Source organism: Ixodes scapularis, unplaced genomic scaffold, assembly GCF_016920785.2.
Source record: "Ixodes scapularis isolate PalLabHiFi unplaced genomic scaffold, ASM1692078v2 PGA_scaffold13__105_contigs__length_92229423, whole genome shotgun sequence".
Classification (NCBI taxonomy): domain Eukaryota; kingdom Metazoa; phylum Arthropoda; class Arachnida; order Ixodida; family Ixodidae; genus Ixodes; species Ixodes scapularis.
This window is the reverse complement of record NW_024609839.1, coordinates 85,530,551-85,543,524: the sequence shown is the minus strand read 5'-3', so window position 1 is coordinate 85,543,524 and position 12,974 is coordinate 85,530,551. Positions and strand designations below refer to the sequence as shown.

At 46.7% G+C, this 12,974-nt stretch overlaps 1 protein-coding gene across 1 annotated transcript in view; it reads right to left on the bottom strand.

Annotated features, from left to right (window-relative positions):
* Positions 1-957: 957 nt before the first annotated feature.
* LOC8039840 (carbonic anhydrase-related protein 10) overlaps positions 958-12,974 on the bottom strand; it is a 314,647-nt gene continuing 302,630 nt past the window's right edge. The window contains exons 8-10 of the mRNA XM_042289702.1: positions 4,488-4,619; positions 2,797-2,839; positions 958-983 (exon numbers count right to left, since the gene is read on the bottom strand). Of these exons, the coding sequence (XP_042145636.1) occupies positions 958-983; positions 2,797-2,839; positions 4,488-4,619 (201 nt within the window). The remainder of the gene's footprint in view (positions 984-2,796; positions 2,840-4,487; positions 4,620-12,974) is intronic.

The window sequence follows — 12,974 nt, the reverse complement described above, 5'->3', positions numbered from 1 at the left end:
CTCGAGCGAACAAGCCTGTTTCGTGTCCTCGCCGCTGCAAAAGCTGTGCGCTGACGTCCAGGTTCCCCGAGAAATGCTCTGTGCTACCAGATCCTGGCGCTCCAAATCTGCGACCGGCCACTCTATGGCTCCACCGTCGAACTGCCAGGCTTTGTTAGTATAGGGGAGGCCATGGTGGTACTTTCTCGGCGCGTGCACTCACAAGACTCACGAGTCACCGAAGCGAATGTGAGAAGCTCGAACCGGAGGCGGGGCACCCGAAGGACCTCCCTGTCGTTCTCACCCTGTCAGTTGCTGCTCAAAAAACGCTTTTATAGCTAAAGCTTTATAATGGAAACCTTTCACGGACACTTCTTGGTCGTGTTGGCCTAACCGCACGACGTCACAATGTTAGCTGAAAGTTCCCCACTTATTTCAGCGGGCAAATTGACTAAACGTGAAACAATGTCAAGCCAGGTGACACCGTGATGTAAAGTCATGTAATCACATTATGTGACCTTAGGCCGTGTGACGCTGCGGTAGCACGTAAAACAATTTTTCTTAACGAGCAGCGCATTTTTTTTTTTGCACGAGCGTTTAAGCAGTATTGAAGAATGCCTGCCCTTGTGCCTCTAACAACCCTGCACGCAACTGCAACAATGAAATGAAAAAAAAAAAAATACTAGTTTTTTTTTGTTGCTTTTCTTGGTTGCAAAAAACCGCAACGTTGAAGTAAAACGCGAAACAAAAGAGATGACAGTCTCCCTTCCACCGGTTCTGCAGAATTGGTTCTTCGGAATCTGGCGTCCGCTTTCTTGGGGGAGTTTCAAGGGTCGAGGCACCGTGGCCAGACCCGGTTTTCTGGCACCGACTGGATTGCGCACAACACCGCCCTGAGTGGCACGCACGGCACGCTCCTGCCCTCGGCCGGTCGTTTCAGCGTCCGGGACTTGCGGGTAGTCTCGTCGCCATCTCTCCTCAGGGTCCCACGAACTTGGTGTTCGCTGTCCGCCGAATGAAGGAAACGGGCTCATAAAGTCGCGCTCACACTGCTCTAATACGTCGTGCAAAAGACAATCAGCATACAGTTGCAGCGGAGCTGTTAAGGGCTAGTTTCGCCAGTTTCGTGTCCGGTACCAGACAAATGTCGACACAAAACTACACAAAATTTTGGACAGCTACCGCCATCTATGAGCGACGGCGGCAACCAGACAGCCAGTCTAGCGGCCGCCGTCGCTCATAGAGGGAGGCCAGCTATTATAAAAGAATAAATAGTTGGACGAGTTGGTGGGAATTCATCGTAGGAAACAGCGCGCAGAACAGACAAGGACGAAGTGGAAACACGCGGGACGAGCGTACAGCTTCGCTACTCTTCCTTCGTCACCAAAGTGGAAAAGCTGAAAGTTTTCTGAACGCCACTCATTCATGGTGCTTGTCAACTGCTATATCTAAGAACGTTGGCCAGAGCTCTTCCTTTGGCTAACGGCTGCACCCCTTAAAACGGGCGGTAGCTTGCACCACCTAGCCTAGAAAAATGGCAGCCTCCAGTTTTGCTCAATGAACTTTTGAGAAAGGCGTTTATTGGCACACAAGCGACCGGGCCGCGCGCCACCGAGAGAGCAACTGCCACACAAATAGTTTTTGAAATTGTAGATATTTTTTGACAACTTAGCTGTAAATAGTGTTCTATCTTTTTTTTTTTTCTATTTGATGCCGACCAGCTGAAACTTGAAGCAACCTTGAACTCCCAGAATGGTTGAGACGGGTGAACTGAGTAAGGACACCTCAGGCTTATGCGAATACAGTATATTGCCGAGTGAACATTAAAATTAAAATAAAAAAGGACTCGAACAGAGTTATCGCTTACGTTTCCCTTGTCGTTCTTTACTGTTTGCTCGTCTTTTGTCCCTGACAAACGTAGGACGTGTCCTTTCTTTTTCGCGCCTTTTTCGCGATTTCCTTTTCGGCGTTCTTAGTGGAAATGTCGAAATCTCAACGGCCACAGAGCGACGTTAAGGTCGTGTTTCTTAAGTTGACCGTGACTGTATAAAGTTTAAATGAGAGCTCTCGGTAGAAACGGGCAGGCAAACAAAAACAAAAAATTACAAGGGCTGTTGGTAGAGAGTCGCCCGTTTAAATTTACCTGGGCGTTGTAAACATGAAACTGAGGAGGTCGACTACAAAATATGATAATGATCGTATGTTTCGGTTGGCAGTGTGCGAGGAAATATTAAACCGGCGTTCTGAATCGCATCTAGATCGAAGACTCAAAAAAGGAAATCTTAAGACGTTTTCTTTTTATTACGAATGGGCCCAGGTGCTTAGGGCTGCTGCACGCATTGAGTGTTTTTTTTTTTCAGTCTCGGGCCAAGCTGTCAGTCATCCGACTGTCAGAGATGTCTTCGGCGATAACATTTCTTCTCTTCCCCGATTCCGAAATATATTTTCGGCTATACAATTCTCCTAATCAACTTTGACACATGTTTCCTGCTAGAACTTTCATCCATATATTGAGATTTCAATCTAAAAAAATACACTACGCATAAAAATTAAAAAGAAAAGACGAGTTGACACACATGTTGGTTGAAGTGAACCGTTGAGCTTCATGCATGTCTTATCAAATCCCATTTGATGGTTCAGAAATTTAAAATTGATGTTTTGTAGCTTTTGTTTGTTTTAATTGCTCAAGTTTTTTTTATACCGATTATTATTCCACGCGCTGGATAAGAAATGTTTTTAATTTGATCCGCCATAGTGTTTTTTAAGATCGAAGGACAAAATTGAATATCGTCACCTGACTAAAAAATTGAGTCTCACCTTGATAATACATGTTTTTGTACATCGAAGGACAGTTGGAACCCTGAAAGTATAAAAGAGAACACCAAATAATAATTTTGTATACATCTAATATGTTGAGTACAACCAACGAGGTAGAGAAGGGCTTGGAGCGATAAACTGGCAGCTGAAAGTGACCTCCAGTTGGCCGCCGCCATGTTGCACAATTGTGACCACTAGACACGTGAGCTTATAGTTTTACCTCTAGATTTTAGCGAAGTACCTTGTAGAAATAATTGCTTATTCCTTTTTAATAACAATGCCGACGAGATAAGTTATGTCTCATTCGTTTTAAGTCCAAGATGCGCTTTTACATCAAAAACCCGGGCCGCTTCGCAACGCCTCCGCTAGATGACATCAGCCGCGGTGCTGTATTTTGGGTTTTGATCGGAGCTAGACACCAATCTCTTAGGTTAAAAGTATTGAAGACATAGTTTATCATGTTTCTTTACTGCGATCGCAATAAAAATCTCGGCTCAGTTTAGCGTAAGAGCCTCAGGATTTGGTAGGGTCGCATGTCTAGGGGTAACATTGTACAACATGGCGGGGCAGCCAGGTGGGGGGTCCCTTTTGCCTGGTGAACGGGATACCAGTTTATCGCTCTATAAGCCCCTCTACCTCGTTGAGTACAAAATACGAGTATATAACCGTCGAGAGAGTGAAAACGGCAGCGCGCGCTCCATGCCTTCCGTCGTGCTTCCGCTGCGCACTCGCGATGCGCAAGACGCCGAAGCATGGTCGAAGGTGGAAAACCCCGCGCTCGAGGTGGGACAACTGGAGCCCCTCCCTGCGGTTCTCACTTTGTCAAAAAAATATAACAAAACAAAATAAAATATTAAAAATATTTAATACATTTTTTTTTTTAAATTTTGAACTTTATTTGTCAGTTACACAATGCTCCAGCAATCACTCGTTCTTGATTTCAACAAGTTGTCATCTAAATATTTAAATAGTCTTAATGGTGCAGTGCTTCATTACGAAAGTATTAAACACATCATGCTTATGGCAATGAGGAAGAAATTTCACCGAGATTGAGTACTGCGCAGTTTGGCTCCTATTTTTGACAGGGTTACTGATAAATACAGCAAGTTAAGAAGGAAACACGAACACGAGGAAAATCTTAAAGATATTGAAGATAAAAAAAAAAGTTGATAAAGGAGCCGCTTAATGTTACGCGAATTATGTATGGCAATTTTCTTCCTCTTATCAGTCATTTCCGGATAATAAAAACGCCTCTGACACCACATCCATATAAAAAAATATCTCCCCTGATATTAAATTAAGAAACCTAGCGGTTCAGTTTGTAGACGTAAACCTTCGCAACTTTCATCGTTTATTATAATTTTCGATTCCTTATAATTTCTGAAATAACAGATCCCCGAGCGCGCGTCGGCTTCGATAAGATGACACAACTCCCGAACGTTTCCTTAAACCGCTTCATTTTTATAAAGCGCGATGAGGCAAACATAGGAGAAGATGAAACAATTCTTGAAGTAACCAGGAAGCGAAAGAAAATATTAATAATCCTAAGAAACTGCATTGTGCAGCCGTGTAAAGAAAAGGTGAACCTGTCAGCGGATTAGACGCTGTCAGCTTCGTTAACCAGGAAACGCCCGCGCGGGATGAAACAGGAAGTGAGGAACGCGGAAGCGGCGGGAAGAGGAAGCGCGCACCTGCTTCCACTTGAAGTCAATGTTGGTCCGGATGAGGCGCTGGTTTACCGGAAGTGTGGGCCGGAAGTTGTCCGACAGCGGAGCCTTGGAATTGAGCTCGTCGCCCTGCATCAGCTTGCGCAGCAGGTACAGCTGTCGGCCAGGAGACAAGAGACACGCATTAGGTACATGGCCATGGGCGCCTTGCTCTCTTTGCCCTGTAGAATGTGTAACCATAAAGTTAATATCATAATCTATAGGGAAAGGTGCCGTGCATTGGGACCGCGATTGAGAACAGCGAGGCATGAACTCAGACATCGACTGCAGTCTCGATGGGCCTATATCGCTGACGACACCTTCATAATCACGAAGAAACAACAAAACATCACCGGTAAGGTCACTACTTAGTTATTTTATAGCTTACTTCGCGGGTTAATACCAGAACCGCGCATTGTGTAAAACTAAATGAAGTTGACAAGCGCTCGAGCAACTTCCACTCGTAGCAGTTAAACGAACACGCCTAAAATGTTATCCTCTTTCTTTTTCCAGTCTTCCGTAGATTTCTTTCTCGTTTTTTTCTCTGGTTACCGCCGACGTCAGTGCTGAAATGTTGCCGCGTTCCGCTTCCGTTTCGGAAGCAGAACACATTCGGACCATGCGCAGTACTCGTTTATTTGTGGAAATTCAAAGACGCCGCGCAAGCGCCCAGGACTGAGTAACTCGGCATTCTTCGCCTAGATGATAGCGCTATGGTCCCCGAAAGGATGAGAGCGGCATGGAGTTCCTTGGCTTGTTCCGTTTGGAGCGCAAGCTTCCCAAGTTCAATAACTCTTCGGCGTCTTGAGCGCGAACGCAGGATAAAAGCACGGTGGGAAGCAAGGAGCGCGCGTTCGAGGCAGGGCATTCCAAAGAAACAACCTGCCGTTCTCATTCTTCCAGTGACTACGGAAATACGCGTACGATCTTTGGCTCTCTTCGAAAGAACTGATGCCGTGATAGTGGAGCAGGGACAGGAACAGGGTAAGGTAAGGCAAAATGAGGCGAACATTTTTAATTTCAGCATTAACTTATTTTCTTTAACCTAAAAAAAATACAGCATGATGAAAATCTTAGATTTCATGACCCTACGCTCAGGAACTATCACTTAACTGGAGCGAGCAAAACATTAAAGCAAACTACAATATTAGAAAGTCACACATTGTCTCATTTTGCTCCGCCCTTTGGGGAAAAAATGACACAACGTAGTGAGGTACAATGAGACACACTTAAAAATAATTTGCATTCACTTTTCGCGATAAAAACATTTGGAACGCACTGTGAGAGCTCCAAAGCACTCTTCATGACTCTACTTCGTGCATTCCATGCACTCAATTCGTACTCGGTTCCAAAGTTCTTTGCATAACAGGCACTGCCAGTCTCTTGTGGTGTGCACCGCACTGTTTGCAGAACGCTCGGACACTGCGCGCGTTTTCAGGGTATTACTAATAATATGTCGTTTTGTTTTTTTGTTGTTTTTTTTCTCGGGGGGGGGGGGGGGGGGGGGGCAGTGAAACGCCAGTTTTCGGTTGCTTTCGCCAACATCAACTTTGCTATGTGGGAAGATGACGTTAGGGCAGTGCTGCTCTCAGGTGTGCCTCGTTTTCTGCCCAGAAGAAATGCTCTTAAAACTTGAAACATCGAAAAGAAGGCGCCTTCTGTAGCCCGGTCGTTTTTTGTACAGTCGCTTCTCTTCAGATTCACCAAGTCGTTGGGCTCGTCCATGAAGCGCATCCTTTGGCACGCCAAAAAGTGTGGCTGAGGTGAAAAGAGAGTGACGCTGTTGCTTGACACTCCAAAGATCTTTGTCCAAGTCACGTTTGCGCTGTGAAGATTTTTTATTTTTGATGTGTTCTGACTATTTTTGACATCGGGAGAAAAACAATATGGCTCAGGAGGAACCAGGAGACTCGTGCGTCATTGATATGCGCGTCATAAAATGCCGGATTGTCGCGTTTTGCGCCACGCGTATCCTTTTACGTTAATATTTATTTCGTGAAAAAACGTAACTCCAGATTGCTCAGAGTTAGTAAGCATAGAGCTAAGAAAGCGTACCAATGTAATTAAAGCTTCACTTTACGGAACGAGGTGCAGGTTTCCACACGAGCTAAAAGTTTGCGCCTTTTCGACGGTGTGTAAACACGTCAACCTCAACTCCGCATTTATTTCCTCTGGAACACTCTTGCCGAGAGCTCTCAATGTTTACACATGAAAAGTGCACATGTCACGGCACTTTTCGGTGAAGTTTGGATGTACTTCGATTGTTTGCCTCGGAGATGGATGGTGCTAAATACAAACGGTTGCATTTTGCCCCACTTTTCCTTTTACTTCCCTTTACCCTATGTATGGTGGGCTAAAAGAGGAGGCGTTTCGGTCGCGCGGGCGAATATTGCCCCGTTATTTGGGGCCTATTGTATAAAAGTCACGCTCGGCCACTGTGGTAGCAGCGACACCTTCCGCTCCAGAGATGAGAAAGAAGACGGATGTCAACAAAAATGGGCTGTTTGATCATTTCATTCCACTCGCTAGAGATACTGTTTAGCCGTACATGTAAACACAAACCCTTATGTCTTTTTTTTTCTTATATTTCTTGCCTGCTACGTTATTTTAAAAGCCAACCTAACAACAAAAATTGTCGGGTTTTGCCGTTTTGGCGCTATCACCAGCCTACGGATGTACGGTCAGCGGCAGTATAAGCTGACCTAGTTTAGTGCTAGCCTAACGGGGTGATATCCTGAGATGATGTTGCGTGTGTCCTGCCTATCTCCGTGTTTCCGATTTTCTTGGGTTGCTTACAATTCACCGGCTCGCCTGTGCCCTAACTCTTCTTTCTGATATCTTCCCCTGGGTGCCCTTGGCTCGCTAAGCTACTACAACGAGTTTCCGAATTGAGACAATATCGCTGTCAGAAAGCTCGGGAGATATTACTTTTATCTTACGCGAACTGTATTAACATTTCTGGAGAACGGAGGAGCGTTTCCTGCGGTTTCAGACGAAGTTTCAGACATTTGGCACAAGTGATTTTAACTAAGCACCGAGATGGTCGAAAAGGTCGTTGCGTCGAGGCGTAGATACTTTTAGGGCTATCACGTGATCATAAAGGCGCCTTCAACTAAGAAACTTTACAGCCGGGGTCACATTGCTCGTACATCATACAACAGTCAGCATAAGGGGAATTCACTGGCGGCCATAGCTGTGTGCGCGGCTGCTGAACTGGTGCTGAAGGCGAGCTTCCGCAGTTCTTTTGCAACGTGCATTCCTCACTATCAAGATTGCCGGTCTTAGTAGGCTATTAATGTGAGCTCATTCTGGGCGTGCGCTCTCAACATCGCCCTCAAATATGGCGTCCTGTGAATACCCCCTCTACAGACACGAGTCACCGCAATACAGAAATATATGTGGTTCGAATGCCCAGTGCTAAGCTTTCTCCTCGAACTCCTTGCCATGCGGCATTTGAAGCAGGGATGTCGTGGTGATTCGAGTTTGAATCTGTTTGCAGACTGTCTTTGTACGATGTGCAAGCAGTGTGAGCTCGGCTTTATGGTCAACGGCAGTTCGCCATCCTTTGCACTTGGCGTGTGCTCGCGACACAGAAGTGCGTCCCGGTTCGCCGATCGCAAAAGGACCTACGTTAAGGGTACCTTATGCTGACCGCGTGAATTGAACACAGCTCGGTCAAAATAGAATGTGCCTTTATTTTTAGCTGTCCCGTCGGGGCACGCCAAATGCTAATGGAATTTGTTAACAAGCGTCTGTATTGTTTTCATTGTTTCCAAAGAAACACAGCCGACTAAGAAAGGGGTAGCACAAACGCACCAGCCCCGGTGCCACAACGGAGAAAAAGACTGCGCGGTGTTGCTGTCTAGTGCCCGGTTCGTGTAATGGAAAGCGAGCGTTTGTTTGCGCAAGCATAAAACCAATTATGGCGGCTGGAACGGGAAAACAGAGCGAGGAGCTCACCGCAAATCGTTTTGCTAAACAGTCCCAGCTTTTTCTTTCAGCTTTTTTGGTTCGGTTTTGCTTTTGACCGCGCTCCGGGATTTTTAGTTGGACTGAGATCGTTTTACCCTACACAAAACAGGTATACTCGATGTACACAATCGAAAAAAAAACAAAAAAAAGCAAACACGGCGTTTCGTTGCAATAACAGCGGGTTTTCATTTCGGAAGGTAATCATTTGGCGAGAGCGATGCCAGCGCTATAGGGGTGGCTTTATTCAATACCATCTATTGAGCAGGAGATCAAATTATAGGGGGCGTTTATCGAGCTTGTTGTCCCCACAGTTCAATGTTTACTAACACAGCATAAAAAAGAAATTGAACGTCGTCATGCACGGTCTGGGGTCGCACGAGGAGGGGCCCTCGAATCGTCATCTTCGATATCGCTGATCAAAAACAAACCAGAAAATTCGGTTTGTTGTCCCTACAGTTGAAGCGTGCCGCTAGAGGCGTGACGTTCGACCTCGCTGTGGAGGCTCCGCCCACACGCGCAATCCGCCATTTTGAAGTTCCTTCGCTGTCTCGAAAATGGTGACCTGGAAACGCCGCTTTTCGCTCTAAAAAACGTTTTTTGGGCTACTGCATTATTTATTCGGGACACTTAAAGTAGTTGGGAAACTTCATTGTCAACAAAACGGGTTCAGAATTAAGGAAAAAAAAAAGCATCGTTTCATGTCCGGTCGTCTAACGGACTCTTTGCCTAAAGTCCCGTCTAAAGTCCTCTCTTCGAGCTGAGGTTAAAGACAACGTAAAAACAATATTTTTTTCCGAAAATAACAGCAACAATAACAAAGAAGACTATTGTAGTCTTCGTGAACCATGAACATTTTGTGGTTGTTTTTATACTTCGTTTCAGCAGAAGTTCAGAAACAGCCGACGCTATGAGCCAATTGGACCAATGAAGCTGCATCAAAAGCGGTAAGTCACTAGGGATTTTTTTTGTTTGTGATTGGTTCAGCGATGATAGAACATGTAAAGAAACATGACGAACCCCATGATGGTGCCCTTTTCACGTTCTCCGATTGGATGTTTCACATTCTCCGATTGGATTGGATCTCCCCGTTGGGATCCGTGACGGATCCCAACGTGGAGATAGCGGAATTCAAGTCTCCCGATTATTCCTTGTCGAGAGAACCTGGTGCGGCCTCACCATCTACACCACAGAACCTAACTACAAAAAAACATAGGAGTTACCGTATCCTCGGCAGCGGCGAACTGCAGCTGATGATGTACACTTATTTTGAGTTGCGGTTCACGAAGCTTGGACGCGGTTGGCTTCGCTTTGCTCGCAAAAGGTTACCGTTCCCTCTGAGGGGCATTCGCCACTCCGCTCTTGAGCTGTCACCGACCATAGAAGACAAGGCATTTTCCCTTACTTACGCCATCGCTAATGGATGCACGCAGCGACGCCTATTCTTGCGCCAGTCATCGTCGACAGCTCGCTTTGCAGCGTCTACCAACGAGAGCGACGTTTGCACGTGGCAACGCCAAGACGGACGCGTCATTCGCTTTCCGGCGGCCCACCTCAAGCTTCAGCGTATTTGCCGCCTTGGGGGGGGGGGGGGGGGGGGGGGGGGGGCATCCACTAAAAATTACGTAACGCGCGGGCCTTGTCTTGTAGGTGGTATCGTTTTATGCCTCTTTTGCTGGAAGGTGGAATAATTTTTGCGGCGTGACAATTTTGATTTCGTATCGACTACACCGAGAAAAAGATATTTGATCGCGTCGTTAGGAAAATTATTTGCCCGTGTATTCAAGCATCAAGAGGCTAGAGTTTCGATATAAGGGGTTTGGGTTTCGCTGAACGAAACCCACATTTCGGAACGATTCGGCGTCCGTCGCCGTCGAAAATGCGCCCGGCTTTTTTTCTTTTTTTTTACCTCCGGCACCTCCTCCCAGAGAGCCTAGAGTTAAGAGATGAATCAACTGAGACTACGGAGAGCTTATGTTTGTCCTTTGTCCCTCTTGTTCCCCTTCTCCAGGGATTATTTTCATCACTACGGAGAGCGTTCGAAATTTAATGGTGGACTGCTCATGCGCAGATCGGTCGCAAGTGCGCATGCGTGGCGCTGTCGCGTTGTTTGTTCCAAACGTGGCCCAAGAAAACACGCGACTACGATCGAGCGGTTGGAAACACTCTGGAATTGAGGCACACTGCCTTCTCCCACAAAACTTGAAATGAAACAAAGGGCTACGAAAGGTAAAAAATAATAATAAAAGGAACCTAATAAAAAAATTTGCGACGTCGCTTTGCAAAGGTAAACGTTATCATCTGCGGATAGGGTTACGCGAGATGAGATTTCTAATAGGAGCCCGATATAAGGTATTATACTCCGATCTCTCCTCAATCCTTTTCTACGTTTTTGGTTCTTACGCGGACAACTAATGAAATTTCGTTCGAGACCAGCGTCGCCTTTTTCACGTCGGCTTCGTGGGAAAAATGAGAGGCCTCAAATAAAGCGGAGAACGTGCGGGCCGCCGCGTCACGCAGAGCCGTTGTCCCTGATACCCTTTTCCATTAATGTCATTCGTTAAAAAAAAGAAATAAAAAACAAACAAAACAGACCGGCATTTTTTTGTTTTGTTTTTTCTTTGGAGCACGCACGCACGTACGAGAATCAAGGTTGAAGAGGGAGGAAGGGGTGTGGAAAGGGGGGGGGGGAGAGTGCGGTGTTTGAGCCCTGACGCGGTGTTTGAAACCCAAGCCGGGACGTGACAGCGAACGGATACCGGGCGCGAGCGCGCGCACAAAATTGCGGGGGTTGGTCTCTCCTTTCCTCGCTAATTTGGGCACCGGACTCCTCAGCGCATCTCTGTTTCGTGCGCGCAGTTTCTGCCCCTGCGGGGCTCTCCGATGACCACTCAGGCCGGCGGCTTGCTCGGTGGTACGGGGGCAAAAAATAGAAGACGAATATTTTAATCGTGGCGGCCGCTGACCACTCATAACAATGTAACCGCGGGTTTTATCGGGTGCTGAGAAGCCCTGGACCGAATCGCTAAATAGGCTACGCTTCGGTGTAACGACGGTTCAGTCGTAGATGAATGAACAGATGCTAACGGCTGTACCCTTTATAAAAGGGCGGTAGCCCGCGTCACCTAGCACCACTTCGGCGCATTAATCGTGGCTGCCATTTTTCCGAATCTCTATCTTGATATCGCACGAGACCGTTGGACGTTGTACGGAAATGTTAAAACAGTTTGTGACAGAGCAGAACGACGCCGCCCGAGCTTCCCGAGGTCGCACACGAAGCTTAGGAAGTCGGATTTTACATCGAAGCTGTTTATCGCTAGGGTTCCGTGAATTTCTCATGTGCGTCAACAAAACCTCGCACCGCCCTCCCTTTGTCGTCGTTCCAAGCACTTGCGTGCCTAGTTTCCTTCCGCTCTCCCAAGGTGGCGGTCCCGCCGCGCGTGCCTGGTTTCCTCCGGCTTTTCGGGGCGGCGATAGTTCGTACCTTTGTTCAAAATTCTGTGTCACGTCTGCGTCGTGTGTTAAACAGCTTCGCTGGTCATTTAGCTTTACAGAGTGGAATGGCTCATGATATTTCAACCGTAACAAGAGTAAAACAATTCGCTTCAAATATTCATCGAGCCACTGTGGCGGTCCGGATGTCTCGGACACAAAGCGTGTGATTGAATCTGAGTCCTCGCCGAAAGCTCACGCAACTTTCAGGTTCAACAGATGCTTAGAGTACGTGTCCAAAGAATGGCGGATTTGAATAACTGGCGTAGCAGCTACTAGATGCCGCGATCTTCTAAGAAAACATCTATTGCATCCGCCCTCCACTAAGAAAAAAAAAATCGGGGAAATGAATGGCTTGTATTCTAAATAGGCTTTGGTCAGTGAAATGAGAGAAAGCGGCAAACATTCTTATACACCAACATGCTGTTGAGAAACAAGTCCGCGTTTGTCCACACCGGATATGGGCACTGCGCGTGCTCAGAAACTAGATTGAAGCATCCGCGCATGCGCACTACCGACGGCAGCGCCATCTCAGTGGGCTGACGTGGGAGACTCGTGCTGGTGTATAAGGCTCAAAGAAGGAGCGCAGTCATAGATGAGCGCACGAAACCGCGTGCTATTGGTCAGGCGTGTCTGTAAAGCAGATACGGTGGCGGTTGAGAACGAGCCGTGAGCGGTTGTAATTTTTTTTTTCTTTTCTGGCATCGCAAGATTAATTTGCAGAAGACTCAGTTCAGCCACAGCGTCTTCCCGGATAAGAGGTGATTGCTCCAGCAGTGGCCGTAGATTACCATATTACGGCATCGTCGGTACGGTGGCTGGAAGGTCACCATATCGTATCGTGTCGTGGCTAGGAAGGCAGCGTTTCGTTGGTATGGAGACTGATACTTGAAACGGGCTTGCTCGGCAGAATCGTTTTTGACGGTTAAATAACTTGTGAAGTGGCGCTATTTAGGAAGGTTTCAATTTAAGTCGTTTACGAAGATGAGTATTTAAAAGTCACTAAAAACG